We start from the raw sequence: 19,870 nt of genomic DNA, 5'->3' as shown, positions 1-19,870 counted from the left end.
CTAGCAGTTGGTCAACATAGCTGTTGACTGACTGACACACTTCTGTGTAACTTTGTCAGGAAACAATTAAATTGGGAAATGACAGCAGGCTTCAACAGTAGTGCAACTATGCAAGCCACCATTAATTACCCTGTCATCTGTTATCCTGTAAAAACCTGTCCTATGAGATGCACAGGAATGTGTATTGTACGCACTGTTGATTGTGAGTGTGGGATACTAACAGACATGCTGTTGGCACCACAGCACCCCAATGGTGGCGCCCATACATATATTAAATTTCCCATTCCTGGTGGTTTCTTTTTATTCACGCTTTGTATCATGCAAATGATAACCAGCCATGTCCTGTCAGGGTCTTGCTTTGTATATAGTTGTCTCCCAATTAACCATGCATTTAACATGCATCTGAAATTTGAAATGTATTATAGAACATTCAGCACGCAACCATGTTACAACGGTGTGCTACAACAAGGCGAGACTCAGAAGTTCTGCTAATCTGCAACAAAAACACAGATATTCTCTTGTGTCAGTCACCACTTACAAGCACAACCTAATGGCATGGACAGATAGTACACAATAACAGGGGTGTGAGAGTTCAGATTACAATCTGAATTCAGACTTTTTGATTTGAATCACAAGCATTCGTTCAAAGCGCTGGTCCACACACTTAAAGACGCCACATAGATGTGGGCGCAAAACAAAAAAAGTTGCCTTAATGCGTTGAAGTCACTGCCACATCAGGACGAAAAAACTCCCTACATACAACTCACTCAGTGGCGGCACCAGGAATTTTTTTTTTTTTCGGGGGGGCATTTGGGGGGAAAGTGATTTTAGAGGGGCAGAATTAACCAATATTACGCAAAATCGCTGCAAAAAGTGGAAATTTTCACAATTTTTGGGTTTTACTGGGGAAACAGTGGGGCAAGAGTTCTGATGGGGGGGAATTTGCCAACTCACTCATTGAAATTGACTTACTTTTTCTGTAGGGTTTCAATCTCATCCTGCTTCACTTCAAATGAAACAGTCTCCAGATCTTCTCCTTCTTCCTCCTCTTTATCAATCTTCTCATAGAAATCAAAGATATCAGATGGAATCTCATTGGAGGTACCATTCTCACCACCATTGCCATCTTGACTGGCGCCGTTTCCTTGACTACTGGTACCTGGTTTGTTCAACTGATAATAGTAATACAAATAAGTATGATACACTTGATAAAGACCTGGTAACTTCAAAAATATATTTACCGCATTTGATCTAATTTGCACCCAGAGCTTTATGTCATTAGAAGGGGCGTTAAAAAATTATCATAATTGAAAGTCAAACTGGACATTTTTGATGCAAACAATGTTGTAACTTGTAATTCAGGGAAAGTCACAGCTACTGCTGTAATTCAATTAGCATTTTTTGCACCCTATAGTTGATCTTAAAATGCACTGAAAGGGGTCGCTTCAACCAATGCAAGTTCACATCAGACACTTAATAGGGGTGGGTGCTACAAAGGTCAAATACGGTATCTACAAAGTTGGTTTTGTAAAATGGGTCTTCACTACTCGTTTATGATGCGACTACATCTCCAAATCCCATAGTCTAATTCAAAACTACATGTAATTAAATGGATAAATACTTGGTATTTCTATTGACTGTTATGTCAGTGTGATATTTTACAAGAGTAGAGTACAAACCTTGAGTACAGACTGCTTTGTAAGATGTGAAACTTGTAGGCCATCACCATCTCCTGTATTCTCATCACCTACTTCAGCCCTAAGACGACACTGCTGAACAATGGGATCTTTTAACAGACGCTGAAGAACTTCCTATCAATTGCAAGGTTAAGAGTATTAAATATTGTTAGGGATAGAAGTTGGGTCAACAAGTTTATGTATATGATTAAAATTTGAGGTTAGGTATTTTCAGACAAACAACAACAGGAAACATGTATCAGTCTGATACGTGTTTCCTGTTGTTGTTTGTCTCTTATTTTAATTTATTTGTTATAAGGACATTTAGTGATTGTTAAATTGAAAATTGTGTCCACACATTTTGTTTTACAGAGACTTTACATATGCATTTTAAAAGTTTCGAGGAAAATTCATTTTGGCATATGGATCATATCGTCACTCGCAAGACATAGTGGCATATGTGAAGGACAAAATATGTTTCTGAGAAAAAAGTGTTTGAAGGATATGTTACTAATAACGGAGTCAATACACTTCCATATTGGGAAAGGCACAAAGCAAATAACAAAAATGACACAAAAAACTTTATTGAATTTCACAAAATTATAAAATAACTAAATCTTTCTTTCTTTACAGATTAAAAAAACTAGTCAAGTAAAGAAACAGAAACAGTAAAAAAAAAACACTTGAAAACTTTTTGAAATTTCATTGTTTACTGGCCTACTGGGCATATTATGAAATATGATATGAGAGGAACAGAAAAGAGAGATTGGGAGAAGGAGAGAGGGAGAGAAGGAAAGAGAAGGAGAGGAGAAAAAGAAAGAGAACAAGGGGCTGAGAGAATGATAGAGGAAGAACAAGTTGTGTTATATAAGATGATATTTGAGAAAGAGACATAAAGAGAGAGTTAGAGAGATGGAAAGATGGATAAAGCAACCTGACGATATGTGAAGATGAGGGACAGAAAGAGAGAGAGAGGGAGGAAAAAGGAAAGTTGAGGCAAAGGAAAGTGACACAGAGAAAGGAATTTAAGGGAGAGAAAAGAGAAAATAGAGTGTTACAGAGAGAAAAAAAGTTTCAATTTGTGGCTGAAAGACAGGCCATTCACCCCATGCACTCCACAGAGCATTCATGAACCCCCTGAGGCTGATTTTGAACTTGAAAGGAAAAACAAAATCAGTAAATTAGACAAGTGAATTCTGAACAGCTCTGCATGATGAAATACAGCTGCATACTTAAAACAGAAACTGTTTTAAATTACACAGCTGTACATATTACTGTTTTGACATCATCTTTGTCATTTTCAAGATATAATAGGTGCATGTCATGCAAGATGAAACCCTTTAATTAAAAATTAATTTTGAGGCAAGCCCTATAGTTAGGAATTCAATATAGTACCTCTCACTCTATTGGTGTATATTTGGAAAAGTGCAATAATTATGCCGGAAGGTGAATTTTGCAAAAGGGTCTGCCAAAAGGAAATTGGAAAGACTTCAGATGTAAAACTCCAAATTACTTCCTTAAAGGAATAATCAGCCTGAATAATAATTTACTTTGAAAGCAGAACACCCCAAAATTCATCAAAATTAAGATTTTAAATTTTTTAGAACAAGCATATTGTATTAATACACCATACAAATCAGGGGTGGGATGGCCTCATATAGTAGCACTCCACTTCAAAAAGGTTGCCGACCCATGTTATATCATTCCAGTTGAAATCCATACACCCCTATGGAAGACATTACCTTAATCTCCCTCACAGGGAGTGTAGATATCAAATGAAATCAACCTTTCAGGTAACCTTGTTTTAAATTCACACTCCATGTGTAGAAGATTAAAATCATGTCTTCCATGGGGGTGTATGGTCTTCAACTGGAATTGCCCATTATGTTTACTCCACAAAAAATAGGTAAGGTGCAGTTCACAATCTCAGTATTATTTCTTAGCCTCAAAAAGTTTATCTTAGAAAGAAGAGAGAGATAGAGAGAAAGACAGGGGGTTGCCCTTGGGGAAAACCTGAATAAAGATGAACCAAAATCAAAACCAAAACAATGAGCTGCAGATATACAGGTAGGAAATGATTTCCCCACTGACCTCATAAGGGATTACATATCAATAGTTCACATACAAAACATGATATATCTAAGGCTGCCTCATGTATGGCTACTGAATGCTGAATGCAGTATTTAAACTTGATATCAATTTTAAAAAGCAACATGTCCACTAAAATTTTTTTTTTAAATATCCACATAAGACCAAAATAATTGTATGTCTTAGAACTTGCCAAGATTTTTAAAGTCCATAGATGAATGTATTTTTCCCTTGTTTTTTTGTACTCAATCTCATTCTAAATAAGCTTAAGATGTTCAAAACTTTCATTCTTGTACACACAATGAAATATTCTCACAAATTTAAAGACTAAAGTGTTAATCACACAGTTCTTCCACCAAATATTAATGATTTTAAACATATTTGAAGGAAAAAATTAATGTGGTATTGCAAAACGAACGCATGCGGCAGCTTTGGGACATGTCTTTTTTTCCAGCGGCATAGTTCATATCATCTTTTGCCCCTCAACACTTCATACAACTCTTAGTAATAGCTTACATAATATGCTTCAGGGATTCTTTTCAATACTATCTCCACATTAAATCTGGGGATAATGTCAGTAGCAACTTGCTATGTTGGGGCATGAGACAAAAAAAATTAATACGTGCAAAAAGAACATGTTTATCACTTAGCCCAAACTGTGTTACTTACATAATAATGCTATATTGATTTTAATACAGGGAAAAAAGCTAGTCAACCAACCAAACCCCATATTTTTGGTTAATTACGGCACAACTAACAATATTTTTATGCAAAATTGAAAACATCCATATCAACATTGCCTTCAGCATGCTTTATGATTGATGAATAAAATTGAATTGAATTGAAGTTATTGGGTCACATATAGCTTTGGTAAGTTGTAACCAAAAGCAAAGATTTTGAATGCTATTGACTACAAATTCTATGAGATTGCATGATGATGAACAAAATGTATCTAATAATATCACACATAACTCTTATAGGATAGCCTGTAAATGTTACAAAACTCCTTTTTCCTACATGAAGAGATGAGTAAATCCTTTGGCTTACAATTCTCTTGTTTTCTTACAAAACAAGAGTAGATTACATCAAGGAGGACTCACCATTGACACACTTGTTGTCAATTAATTCCCCCAGGTGTGGTAAATATAGGTCAGCGTTGTTGTGTGTATCTCTGTATTATATGGTTTCCCAAATAAAGCAGTCCTACTTTCCAAATAGCAGACATATTGGCTTGCTAGGCATATATCATGACATCATGTCCTGTCATTTCCTTTATACAAACTTTTGTGATATTATATTGTACGGTATATGTAAAGTTAGAGGATCAATAACACATGCAGGGACAATTAAGAATGAAACCACAGTAGTTTAAATCCACACTCATAACTTGATTAGGTCAAACAAAATTAATTATTTGTCTCATGTCCCATGAAACCCATGAAGACTGGAAAATCTTATGCATTGTGGGCTTTTTATTTCATTGTGTGTGTACTTCAACAACATAAATTTTGGGTATTTTGTACCTAGTCTCCTATTATAAATGCAATTATATAATGTTGTCTACATGAAGTTAATATTCGATCAAAAGCACATTTGAAACTGAAGATTCATTTTTACAACCAATTTTTGGCCCAATTTTCATGATAATGTAAAAAACAAATTATTAAAAGAAATAAATTTCAACTTTTGCAATTTTGCAAAAACAAATGCACAGCATAAATCTAATGCTTACAGGGTAGATAAACTGTTAACATTTTTGGGCCTTAATCATAAATTCATATGTTTATCATATGACTCCATTCACTCGGTCGGACATCCGGGAACATTGACCCCTTCGTCCCCTTTGCACAAGCGCGCGCATAGCAACCAGCTCGAGAAAGGGGAACTGCACATGCGCTGCACATGCGCACACTGGTTTTACAAGGCTATTTCCCCTTTGTGACGTCAGCCCGACCAAGAGAATTTTAGTACACAAACTAAAGTAGACTGTACATTGTAGTGTGTTATTGTTGTCTTATCAATTCAATGACAGCTAGAAAATTCCAATGGGATTTATAAACTGCATGATACTGTCAGGTCCACTGATTGCTATAAAAGTCCAGTGACTGTCCCATGCCATTGAAATGCAACCAAGATGAAAGCCAAGGTTTCACTGGCCTCAAAGAGATTACATCATGGTTTCATGACAACATCTTAATTAAGGACTCCTCTGATTCAGAACCTGGGTTTATCCTTTAAATGTAAAAGACATCGTAATTACCCTAGCATAGAATTCTTCTGAGGATTATACAGCTTTTTTCTGCAAGCTGCTTCATTCCTGAATGGAGTCTTCACACTAGTAACTCGAGAATATCTTACACCAAGGATACATCAGAAGCTGAACGAAGCTCATGCTTTTCTTCTACATGACTACACTTGATCACAGCCCCAAGCCTCCGAATTAACAGGAGAAAAGTTGCATTAGATAATATTTAACAGTTTATTTACCGTACGATCTAATATTCATGATTACCAAACAAGAAACGCTAATAACTATAGCAGCGATAACACCGATCACGCTGTCCGTACAGCTGGTCCTATATTATGGAATTCATTGCAAAAATCTTTAAGAGCGTCATTCAGTGAAACATTTCCGGAACGTGTACAAAAGACACTTAATTTCAAAATATGATTAATTGCCGAGCATTGTAGATTTTTTGGTTTTTGTTTGTTCGCTTGTTGCTTTTTATTTTTTGCTGTTGTGTTTTGTGTTTGGAAACCTTTTTGTTAAAGGGGATGGCTACCTCTGGCCTTACTGGCCTTTCGGCCATCTCCTCCATGATTCTTTGATGGTATTTTGATGTAATGATATTTTAGTGCGTATTTTGTAATTGTATGTAAATTGTAGAAATGAATAAATGAATGAATGAATGAATGAATGAATAATACTAATTGAGTATAAAGTTGCAATACTTACAGGGTGCATACTCTCCACAAAGTATCTGTTGTGCTTCAGGACCAGTTTCACTTTTCCATAACTCAAAGTACAAAGCTATTAAACAAAATACAATAAAATGTGTAATTGTCACGGCAAAACAACAACTTGACTGGTATTACGTATACTCTAATTCATCAGGGGAAATGTTCAAATTGTGTTTAAAATGATTCTATTCAAACATTCAAGAAGAAACCAGTTTGTATTCTTGCTAGATGCAATCATAGATGTTGCAACCACAATGTTTGGTCTTCAGGATCATGCAAGGCCAGTTTCTCACACAAATAACACATACACTATGACACATGAAGCTCCATGTTAAACCATTTATCTAATTATCTTGTGTAATTTCTAATTTCTTGGTTTTTAATGTTGCTTTCTTGACCTGCTAAACAAATCCCATGATAAGTTGATATCCAATAAGTAATTTCCATTAGTTATTTGATTTTAAATTAGACAAAAAAGAAGCTGGAGAACTTCTAATACGAGTGATCAGTTGGTTAAGGGAGTGATACAGACTCATATGAATGATAACTTTGTGAGCTATGCTATGAGTATGGTGTAACAATCATGGTGTATTTAACATGTTAATGGAACATTTCCAAGTTTGTTTAAAATTTGAAGGAAGATTAAATAAAACATCCTGAACTACATACGCATAGACTTGCACATATTAATGGAACTAGAACGATTCACATACAGCAAGTTTTTTTGTGTTACAGAAACTTCAAATGTTTTGACTTAATTGGGTGTGTATTTTAGGGTGGGTTCGGGCACCAGAATTGACCAAACATTTTTGTTCCAGCACTTTACTTTAGGTCAGGTGGTTTGAGAAGTATACGGTTGGTTGAACAGAAATACATATTTGTTTAGCTAATATTTATGTCTGTAGTACCAGTATTCTACACATGTTCCATTTTTTGCCATATGTTGTCATTTTTTAAAGATTTAGCCTTAAAGCTTATAATAGCGGGTATTACCTTAATAAATTCTATAATGCCATCAGGAATGGTTGTTTTACTAAGACGCCGTAAGTATTCGATGATGTCACTGGTTTGAAGGCCTACTGACACAGCTGCATACAGGGAGTATGCTGTCAATCTGTTAATGCAACAAGATCATGAAACAATGTTGAAAGACTATAGGTAAAGGTTGTCTTGTGTACCATTTGTATTCATATTGTTATTTTATGTAAAGAGATACATTGTACATCTGTAATGGTTAATTGGAGGGAATACAGTATTGGAATAACCTGATGTCAATAACCTAAATAATTCTCAACACGTTTCATTACATGGTTCATTTAAGGGTTGGTACTATATTTTTTTTTATTTGAATCAATTTTTTTAAATATTTTTTATTCCAAGAACTGCTATACCCCATGATAAAATTAAAAGAGACCAGTGGAATGCTAGACAATAGACATATACGCAATTCTAACAGGTATTTGCAAAAAATCAAAACATGTTTTTACATGTCTAAATTTCAAAGAAAAAATTTGGTAAAATCAAAAAACCTGTTGAATTCTGCACCTTGAAGATGAATTTTTAGCAATAGATAAAATGCCATCATAGAGGTATTGTAATTGTATCCAAAAGTTGTTGCATTATTAGGAATGAAGTAAAACAGTCAATTTAAGAAAGAAATTAACTTACATAAACAAATATGGTAAAAATGAAAAAGTTGATTTATTTTTTTTGAAAAAAAATCATGTGATTTAAATCACGATTTAAAGCCATATTATAACATTTTCATACAAAATAGATTAGCATTTCTTTGCCATAAAATGTTAGTTTTTACTGTCAGATATATCCCCTTTTATTTTTGAGCCGAACAACTACGGCAGAGCAAAGAAAATTGGAATTTACTACCAGCGCATATGTCGCCAATACGTACCACTCCTTCGGTCATGTTATGGTACGGCCCTTTGTTGTGTAGATCACCGTCGCAAGTCGCCGTGTACGTACTGTGTGTTATGAACATCGTGTATGCGTTAGACTAATAATTCCATCGTAATAATAAAACGCTGATTCAGGCGTTTTATTCAAAATCTCGGATTTTGACAAAACTACAGCACCTAGAGTCTTGATTTTTCAGGGTATATTGGTTTAATAAAGTACAATATAATCGTGTAAAAAAATTAATTAAAAAAATCAGTAAATGTTATAATATGGCTTTAAATCAAGTAACCCTGGATGAAGATGATGATGGTGATGATAATACAAAATTTTGTAGAGCAATATATACATGGTGTCAAACGCTACTGGGGAATACTCGGATTCAGTATTTAGAAAGAGACCATCTACACTAACCTGTATTCATGGATATGTTCAGGTCGACACACAGGTTCAGAGATAGCGATGAGGAAATCATGGGCATGTTTGTAGACAGGGGAAAAAGACTCCAAGAATACATGGCCATCAGGTGCCTAACACAGTAAGTATAATATTCACAATTAATAATTTTCATGTTCAACATTGCAAAGAGATAATGAGATTTTAAGTAAGTACTACACACATCGATAAAATTGTGTCTATAAATAAAAAAAAAAAAAAAACTAATAACACAGTGGTAACAAAAGTTATGTATATTATAGGGGCAAGGAATCCAATTACTACACTGGAATTTCAGTGACCCAAGACAAGTGGTTTGTTATTTATGACCAGAAATGAGGTACCGCTAGGATGTACCTCGTTCCTATCATATATACTGAACCGCTTGTCTTGAGTCACTGAAATTTCAGTGTAGTAATTGGATTCCTTGCCCCAATAATATACATAACTTTTGTTACCAGTGTGTAATTTTTTTTTGAGAAAAATGCAAAAATAGTCACAAATTTACCACATGGGTGTAGTACCCCCTTAAAAGGTTCATAGGTTTACAGCGACAATTTAGATAACACAATGGCTTAGCTGCATTAGCTGCTTGGAGTGCAAAAGGGTTAACAGCCTTTATTTAAACTTAGCAGTTAACAGTCTTGTGCACCAGGCAGCTATTGCATTTAGTGTTGTGTGCTACAAGCAGTAGATATTATGTTGTGACTTGAAATAAACAAGAGATGGATTAGATATTTGATCTTTGCATAGGCGTAGATCCCGGGGTGATGGTCCATACGATCAACCCCCCAATTTGCCCATTTCAGCCCCAAAAGAGCACATTTTGACTTGCTTCGTGCGCATTTATTCCACTTTTGCATCATAAGTCATCAATTTAACTTCCAAATAGCAAATTTTTTTCCTGCGCTTTGCGCACATTTGTACATTAACTTATTCTATCACCAAAAGGTGCTGGATTCATTATACTTCAAGAATTTTTAGCAACCCCATCCCCTTCCCAATGTCAAAAAGAAATCTATGCCAGAAAATGATAGGTAGGTCAAGACGGAGGGGGAACATAATTACTTATACATGAGATACAATAGATATTTTAATTATTTGAGAAAAGAATAGGTAGGACAAGAAGGAGAGCATGCAATTGCTTAATTGACAGTGATATTATATTATCTAGTAACATTAAGGCATGGATTTGTGGGTACACTGGTCAGAACATCCGGCAGTAGCAACCAAGCTCAATTTCAGCAATCACCACTCAACTTGTGCTGGACTACATGTACATACAAATTGAGAATTTGTCCCTCAAAAATGTGTAAATGCAAAAAATAATGGCCTACATGTACACTAGATTAAGAGGACAGAATAGCAGATTATTGTCTTTAAGTGTCACCTGTCTTCTCTGATTCAAGAGAATGCAATTGCTCTTCTTCATCACTATACAGATTACAGAACCAACACTAATATATGACCTATGGATATCTTATATGTGGCACATACTTAAAACTTTATACCGACGATGGCATTATTGCCTACGTAAAAATACACTTCTGCGAGTGGGGCTATGGTCTAATCAAAACCTTGAGGTACTTACCACCCACAATGGTCTGGCTTCATGGTCAAGTTTCAATGTCATGAGCTCCCTGTAATCTTTGGCACCAAACTCATCCTCTTTTGTTTCTTCTGCTACATTTTGTACTTGTCTTGAAGCTGACTCGGGTAGCTCCTCTGTACCTAGAAATTGGTCCAAATGTTTAACACAATACATTACACTTTCTTCTTTAAAACACATAACACAGAAATGTATCTTGTCATGACATTGACAGTGCATGCTATAATCAAAGTATTCTAGTGCTATAATTATTACTCAACCTAATAAGCACCCTGGGCGCTTCAGTCAGGGGGGAGCACTTATTAAAATTATGAAATGGAAGTTACAAATGGGATTTTCCATGCAAAAACATTCAAAATACAGCATCTGAAGAAAAAAGATCATCATAATCCTAAACTGGAAAGTTTAGATGGTAATTTCATTCAAATGGAATTTAGTTGTAAATGCACATTGAAAAGGGGGTGCTTAGACTTTGTCTGTGGAAGGCACTTTTAGGAGAGGGGTGCTAATTCGGTAAAATAAAGAATGGAGACTCTGTCATATAGTGTGTTACACATGACGGGCAAAATAGTTGCATACATGCGTCACATGTACCGATCTGACGGCTTCATATTCATAGTCATACCACTCGTTTATTTGTCATAAAACTCACAATGACATTTATTTTGAAGATCTTCAATATTTTTATACTTGTTCACATACTTTAACAACAGCAAAACAGCCACCATATGCTGTCAGGCAGGTAAAATAGCAACATTACATTCCTAACTGGCTGCCTGACTAGCTAGTGCAAATATGTTTAGTTTCACCAGACTGGTAGCATATAATTAAAACATAATTAAAACATTGGCCACCAGACATATGGAGCATGAGCTCAAGAGGATGAGGTCATCAGTAACAAAAGATGATAACCTACCTTCTGGACCAAGTGAATCCTCATCTTCATTGTAATCAAAGTCATCTACTTTAGCTCTCTTGGACTTGCGACTACCTGAAAAACAAAATACACAAACAAAAAATGAACAGTTACATGTATTTGGCTGACATTGGTAACAAAATTGGGCTCAAAATCTGTTAAAATGTGAGTTTTTTACTAGATCATATGGGTCAATCGCTATCATGCTGCTGAATATAGACTACCCGGTCAGAGCGCAAATAAGAGCAGCACAATAATTTATTCTTAATGATTACAAGTCTAAATCCCCTGCTGTGTGAGCCAGATGGTCAAAGACCTTGGACTTCAACCACTCTGTACAAGGAGGAAAGCAAGAAGACTCTGCGCATTTAAACAAGCAAGATTCGCCGGTGACCTGTCCCTGCCCATTGTAAACCTTCTGCAGTATGTCAAGCACTGTTTGCGGCATCATCATCCTAATTCATATTCTACAATATCAGCTGACAGTGATTGTTAAAAAACTCATTTGTACTCAAAACAATCAGTGACTGGAACTCTCTGAACTGTCACATGATCTAATCAACATAACAAAACTAGAAAGCTTCAAAGCAGCAATAACTAAGCACCTACATGTAAGAGAACAAGACTAGCAAGAAACCACAGCGCAGATCACAAAACCTGGTCATTTGATTCCATATTGGAGAGTTGGATTTTATTCTACTCAACAGGGTTCGCAGGTTTTTGCCGCAGGTGGAAAAAACCGTGGTTTTAACCGTGATTTTAACCGCTTGGCAAAAACAAGTTTTGCCAGCAAAAATGGCAAAAAAAAGAAGTGATTTATAGTTCAGTTTTTCATCTCAAAACAAATTATTAAGTTACAAAAATCATTTCCTGAGTGTAACAAGGCCAGATTTTGTAATTATAAGTAACATATTAAGAAATTAAAGGCATGTGTTTTCATTGCACCTGTGCATTTAACCGAAATGTGGCATATATCAGATTCAAAACTTTTTCATTTTAAGGACTTGATGAGACAAAAATTATGTTGAATGATTCATTAAAAGTTGTGTGCTGCTGTTTATGAGCTTTCTGTTTTTTTTTTAATATTTGAGGCTGACTATGAGAGTTTTTGCCGGTTTAATCCAGGCAAAAACTGGCAAAAACAGGTTTTTGCCAGTTTTTGCCACTGGCAACGGCAAAAAAGGTTTTTGCCGGCAAAAACCGAACCCTGCCACTCAAGACTCAAGAGGGCATTTTTAGAAGTGAATATTCAGTGAAAAAATATTAATAAATAAATGAATGAATGATTGGTTTAAAAAACTACTTAAGGGGGACTACACCCCTGCCCAATTTTGTGCCTATTTTTGAATTTTCTTCTCAAAAATTATAGCGTATTGGTGACAAGTAAGTCATGTATTTATATTACAGGGGCAAGGACTACAACTACTGCACTATACTCGGACGAATACGGTAATATCTCTAGCATATCCAGTTTGGTACACAATAGTGTTTTGAGGTTTCTGATCGTCACAATTTTCACCCAAGACACAATTTTCTCCAAATTCCCAAACATCTTGTTTACTCCTTGTTATCGTTGTGACCCAACATCATTTTTTACTTTTAGTCTCAAACCCAGAATGCAATATTGACAACAGAAACCGGCTGTAAAATGAGATGGTTCATCTCATGACATTCATTTCGACAATTTGTTGTGTTTCATCAAGTCAGCGACCACATCATGACCATGTTTGATCAGACGTCTGGGGTCACTGGCTTGGAAATAATATTAATTATATCAAATATTCCAAGTTCAACTTACATACATACATGTACATGTACATACTTCTTAGATTTTAACTAATCTGATATGGTAATTTTCTGCGATTCTGTTTCACCGATCGGCACCAGCCAAACCGACCTTCCTTTTTAGTATAATACGGGCTATTAACCAATCAAGGATCATCTAGGGAGTTTACTAACAATGACATCAGATATAAACTACAGCAGGAATTCCAATTGAATGAACGTAGCCTCACTAGCCTGACATAGCGCTACGCTTTTTGTGTTAAAAATGTGGAAGTGAATCCAACCATCCATGCCAACGCATAAGTTGTGATTGGCATGATTGGTTAGCATTGTATCCAAGGTCTTGCGTTCGCATATATACGCGATATACGATCGCGCTTGGATCGAGTACAGCTATTGAAAGCTGCGTTCAATCAATTGGAATTCCTACTGTAGTCTTTTATTCTGTCTTTAATTATATGTTGATTATAGACCTTTTTCTGATGACATCACCTTAGAATCGATATTGGGGTCTCAGATGTAAACAAACAACATGTGCGTTTCTCACTTGCCCATGGTGTGAAAAAACATATTTTCTCCTCTGTTTTGTTATCTTTCACTTTAGCTTCCATAAATACATGTAGATAATTGTTATGCCCAACTCCAAATAACTTTCGCAAGCGACAGACAAATTGCAGGAAAGCGTGCCAATTTAAGCTTCCTGTAATATCTATTGCACATAACATACAAAGTCACAAACTTACAAACTTCAATATGCACTTCAAATACAGCAGACCAGCTGTTAATTATTACCGATCCTGTAGAATAACTTACATAATCTTCAATTTCATGGAATCCCGTTGCTCAGAATTGCAAATCTCATTTATATCTGTCAAATGCGCTGTGGATGTGCTCAGAGATTTTATGATGCGCTTCATTAAATCACAGGTGTGAAACTGACTTTATACCACTCGCTCACTTTCGCAGAAAAGCGAAGCCTCCACCTCGTGGCGCTGGGGCATGAGCGTCATCATGGACGTGTGTAAAATTTCCGACGGCCGGGCGCCATATAACCCGGTTTGTGATTGGTTGCAAAAACTATTAATTGCAATCGTAAGCCAATCAATGAACGCGACGGCCTTAATTAATAGTTGTGAATTCCCGCCAATTAGCGGAGGATCTAGCAGGGGTTTTCATCGAAGAGGGGGACATCTTTAATTCACACGATGTCGTGTCCTTATTTACCAACACCCCGATTGACAAGACACTTAGTATCATCAAGAACCGCCTGTCAGATGACAAGACACTGAAGAACAGAACTAATTTGAACATTGATGACATAATGGAGTTACTGGAGTTTGTGTTAACGACAACATACTTTTCGTTCAGGGGGACTATATACAAACAAAAGTTCGGAGCCGCCATGGGCAGCCCATGTAGTGCAATCATCGCCAACATATTCATGGAATGGCTCGAACAAGAAGCTATTGCCACAGCACCCATGGAGTGCAAGCCTAAGATGTGGAAGAGATATGTTGACGACATCCTGGAAGTCATCAAAAAAGGGACTACGCAACAACTCACGGAACATCTCAACACAGTCGACCCCACTAAGAACATCAAGTTCACGCACGAAGAGGAAGCAAACAACCAGATACCGTTCCTTGACACCCTGATTATCAGGAAGGACGATGGATCTGTGAAACTGTTTCTAAAACCATGACTATACCCCTCGGCTACGCCTCGGGGCATAGTCATGGTTTTGAGATCACCGCGGGCCTATAATTTTAACCATGCCCCGAATAAAAAGCAGTCAATATTTGTTTTATATACATGTATATACCAAATCTTAAGATTCTTGTCATCTGTTTGGTTAAAAGCATCGATTTTGGGAAGAGAAATTAGTAGTTTCAATGCGAACGGCACACATATTACAATCTACGATTTCTGCGTAATTATAGCGCGTGAAAACATTAACGTGTGCGTAATATCATTTTACGCTGGGAAAAGCGCGCGGTTTCATCGTGGCGCACATGACCGGTCCATAGTTCATTTCCATGGACCGGTCCATAGTTCATTTTGCGGGCATAGTTAATTCAATGACTGCACTTTCAACCAATCAGATGACAGGAATCTATATACATGTATGAGGTATATAATACAAAATATACATTTTCTTATCTGACTTAAATGTTTACAAAAATATATTGGTCCACACGTTGTGCATGTATTCAGTTGTTCGACGTATAGATAATTGTTTTTAACGGGAACTGTATACTGGTTACCTTTCAGCTTGTTTTGATGCTACAAAATACAAAAGATATGGAAAAATGTGATGCTATTTGAAAATCAATCTTTGTTTTGTTTCACAAGTTTTACTTTTTACACCGACACCGTGTCCATGACGAACTAACACTGATACTGCGAGCTGGCAATCTCGCGCAGGACGCCTATCGTGGCGCAAAGTTGATCACGCGTACCGGCGTGGTATTTATTTGCTTTTGGCCCGGGGGTGCCAGTTGAACCGTCAATGAAGTCATCACCGACCAAAATTTCGCGGTAAAGGGTATCTTTTTAAGCATAGGCCCGTCCAGCGGGACGCCGAAAAGGGTCTCAATTTTGGTGTTTTCTGGAAAAAAGGGTACCTTTTTTACAATAGATATGTCGGCGTTTTGGGTTCATGAAAAATCAGAGTCCAGCATTTGACGTCAGCCGCTGTTTTCGTTCCTGATTGTAAACAACTTCTTACTTCCGGGTCTGTAAGTGTAATATATTAGTCTTGTGCCCGGTCTTGTACCATGATTAAAACTCGGTGATGTTTGTGCATGCTGCCGAGCGGGCTGCGTAGACGGGCGTAGAGACTACGAATTTTGTACAAGGTACAGATACTGTGTAATCGGAATGGATTACGACATACGTTTGACTGCTGAACCAGATATGACAGGAACCATGCCTTTTGGAAATCGTGAAGTGACATTTGCCATCGCTGTTTGTCACCCGCGCAAAACCGAAGTTAAACGGGAAAAAAAAGTGCTTTATATTTCAGATTTCAGAGCTTAGCGCGGATCATGGATTCGCCCGGATTCAGCACTGAAATCAAAGGTAAATAGCTACGCTTATTAAGAAAATGCAATCACGTTTTCATCGCTTTTGCTGATGTTTCTTGCTTTCTACTCCCGGGTTTCTACTTCCGATTGTGTGCCGCGGGTTGTGTACCATTCAAAAACACACCAGTCCAGAGGGTGCAAAATTCGGCACACACATGACCAATTGATAAGCTTAAAGTTGGTAAGCTTCACTGCTTAGACGATGCATTTCTCACACCAACTAAGTCATGACATGGTGAAATAAATATTACATTTTACATGAATCTGTATTAATTTATTGGATAATTTATGACCTTAGAAAGTGCAGACAGTGTGCCTGCAATGAAATTCCCGGGTGAAATTGATCGAAATATCCATCGCAAATAGGTAAATATTGCTTTCTACCTTCGTCAGTGAAAAGGGTCATTGGGACATGTAAGGTCAGTGATATGGGTACCTTTGTTTGCACCATGGCTGTGGTCAGTGATTTGGGTATCCTTTTTCATAGCAGGTCAGTGGTAAGGGTTACCTTTCAGCCCTTGGGCATGTCAGTGTTTTGGGTGAAAAATAAAAGTGTCTGGTCAGTGATGACAACATGCAATGGTATATGAGTGGCACCCCCGGGGCTTTTGGGTGCTGATGATTCGAATGCTGGATCCAATATCGATTGATTGATGACGTCTGAGAAAAAGGTCTACATGTCAGTGTCAGCAAGGCATTAGCCAGAGGGATGTCTTTAGGGTGTCCAAATGACACCTGGACCCGGGACCTGGACACCCCTCTGGCTAATGCCTTGAGTGTCAGGGTTGCCGAATTCGACATATTTCAGATCCAAATCGTTCTGACGGCATTTTCCTTCCAGGACGATTTAACGAGATATGAAATCTCAATAATGGAAATTTAATGGTTTAATATTACGTTACCTCCTTCTTTTCTGTCTCGCTTGCCCATAACAGCATATTACTATCACAAACACCGGTAAAAGAAGAATATTTTGCGAGATATTTCAGTTCCTATTTCATCACACTGCGAAATTGAAAGCACTACGTGCTGTATGTAACACGCGGTGATTATAAAGAAACCGTATGACAATCAAAATATTTTTTCACAAATCAATCAATTAGAGAAGATCACAGGAATCAATCAATCAATCAACCAGTAAATAAATAAATAAATAAATAAATAAATAAATAAATAAATTTACTATAGCAGAGATTATCAGGAACATGAAGGAAAAAAAAAAAAAACAAACAAAACAAAAAACAAAAACAAATCAAAAACAAAACATAAACATAAACAAAACAAAAAACAATAAAAAAAAGATGATTCAGTACGCAAGAAATTACCTTTTGTCTCATATAAACCAACCGTAATTGCTATCTTCAGTAGATAGTGAAAATAATAATCATTAAAAAGATCATCAAACATAAAGAAAAAAAGAGGTATTAATTGTTTTCTTGTAGGTCCTAAAGGCTATCTACAGAAGAAAGCAAACAAAGCAACAACAAAAATAAAAATAAAAAACATGCAAAATAATAATGTTCCAAAAACCATTGCATCATAACGCGTTCTAGATGATGATTCAGTACGCAAAATCTGAGGATTCATATTACGCAAAATCCCGGGAGATTGGCCGCGCGCTTAGAAAAAAATAGCCAATAGGCCGAATGCAAAACTATAAAGAAATGTTAAAATGAAAAAGTTAACCAAAATTTAAAACGGCACTTATATAGCAGAGATTATCAACAACATGTAGGAATAAAAATTCCTTTAAAAGGAATAGGGCGAACCAATGAATTGTCAAGATAAAGGTGTAGTTCCATATTGATAAGTCCAAGTAAAATAAAAAACATGTTTCACGTCCAGGTTTTTGAAAAAAAAAAAGGAGGAGGGGCCTTTGTATTTTGTATCGCAGAATCGATGTAAATACCCATATTTAGAGCTATTTTAGCGTGCACAATAATGCCTGCAAAAAGGAGGAGGCCTCTTTTTATTTGTTGTTCTGAGGGTAGGCCCTCTAATGATCTCAAAACCTTCCAAATTGTTTCTTGTATATTGGGAAGGCTATAGAAAGCATCTCAACTTCTAATTCTAACTGAATTTCAAAATATAAAAATATAATTGAAGAAACCTCCAAAAAGGAAGCGGAAGGGGACGTGAAACATGTTTATTTTTTTATTTAGCCTAATGCAATATTACTTCGATTTTCACTTGTCATCATTAACAGAGGAGTGAAATTTTGATTGAAAGAATTAAACTAAGGGACGCACCATTTGATACAGGGGGATAGGAAGTTGAGGTCGGGGAATTTTTTGTCGCTGCCAAAGGCGGCGATTCTTTTTTTCGCCGCCGAAGGCATGAATTTATTTGTTAATATCATGCATTTATACACAGTTAGGCCTAGGTGGGGAAGGTTTTTTTTTTTTTTAGAGTTGGTGGGGAAAGTTTTTTTTGCTCATGTAGTGGGTGAAGATTTTTTTTTTTTTGAAAAACTTCCTACCCCCACCCTGAGAATCTAATGGTGCGGCCCTAAGATGGTTTGTGTTGGAAGTTATATAAATGATGAAGAGACCAAAGAGAGCAATCAAATTAGGACAACAAAATAAAAAAAATAAAAAACCCTACACCATAGGACTGTACGGTACAGGCTACTTTTTAGTAACCCACCTTTGTAGGACTACACAACAAAATAGCCCTCCACCATAGGACTTTACGGTAAAATATTTAGAGGAGTATGCCAAATAAACAATGAATCACCACTCATGACTCGAGGTCAAAACCATTATGTAAATAAGATAATGGCCACTAAAATGGCTCACAGACATGAGTTCATTATTATGTAAATGAGATGTCATTGTTCAGTGTTTGCATGCGATCTCAAAAAGGGACATGTTGACATAACTTAATTGACTGTGTGGTTATAGTCTCATTAACAGATTTTATACGCTATAGTTGAACAGCAAGCACATACAAGCAAGTATTTTGCCAGTATTAATAAAACTATAATGAGGCTATTAATGTAGCCCAACTGTACGTACAATCTGGCAATACCGCTCAGTCTGAGAGAAATGAAAAATATCTGTTGCAATTTTCTGATTTGCATAAAAGTAATGCTAGTTCATGGAAGTTGTAAAACAATTATTTCTTTTAATACAAACATATTCCTTGGTAAGACAACTTTATAGCACTGTTTGAATATCAACATGAAGTAGTAATGGCAAATTTAAATGGACACTATCGCCTCTGTAGTTTCCTGATTACATAGACAGCACGAATATTTCATTTTTATTCTGAAACGCCGTGAAGAAGTAAGTAGTACAAAACCCACCGCAATATGGGACGAAAATCGCTTCGCGATTTTCGCCCAAAAAATAAGAAACAAAACAAAATAACAAAAACAAAACAAAACAAAACAAAACAAAAC

At 36.3% G+C, this 19,870-nt stretch overlaps 1 protein-coding gene across 2 annotated transcripts in view; it reads right to left on the bottom strand.

The window, feature by feature from the left end:
• The window catches only part of LOC140151564 (general transcription and DNA repair factor IIH helicase/translocase subunit XPB-like), a 35,520-nt gene extending 18,023 nt beyond the window's left edge, over positions 1-17,497 (bottom strand). For both annotated transcript variants that reach the window (XM_072173952.1, XM_072173953.1), the window contains exons 1-8: positions 17,370-17,497; positions 11,597-11,671; positions 10,663-10,802; positions 9,051-9,166; positions 7,719-7,839; positions 6,721-6,795; positions 1,680-1,811; positions 973-1,172 (exon numbers count right to left, since the gene is read on the bottom strand). In XM_072173952.1, the coding sequence (XP_072030053.1) occupies positions 973-1,172; positions 1,680-1,811; positions 6,721-6,795; positions 7,719-7,839; positions 9,051-9,166; positions 10,663-10,802; positions 11,597-11,671; positions 17,370-17,397 (887 nt within the window). In that variant the 5' untranslated portion in view covers positions 17,398-17,497. The remainder of the gene's footprint in view (positions 1-972; positions 1,173-1,679; positions 1,812-6,720; positions 6,796-7,718; positions 7,840-9,050; positions 9,167-10,662; positions 10,803-11,596; positions 11,672-17,369) is intronic.
• Between the last annotated feature and the right edge of the window lie 2,373 nt (positions 17,498-19,870).

Source organism: Amphiura filiformis, chromosome 4, assembly GCF_039555335.1.
Source record: "Amphiura filiformis chromosome 4, Afil_fr2py, whole genome shotgun sequence".
Lineage (NCBI taxonomy): Eukaryota > Metazoa > Echinodermata > Ophiuroidea > Amphilepidida > Amphiuridae > Amphiura > Amphiura filiformis.
This window is presented reverse-complemented; position numbering and strand designations above follow the sequence as displayed.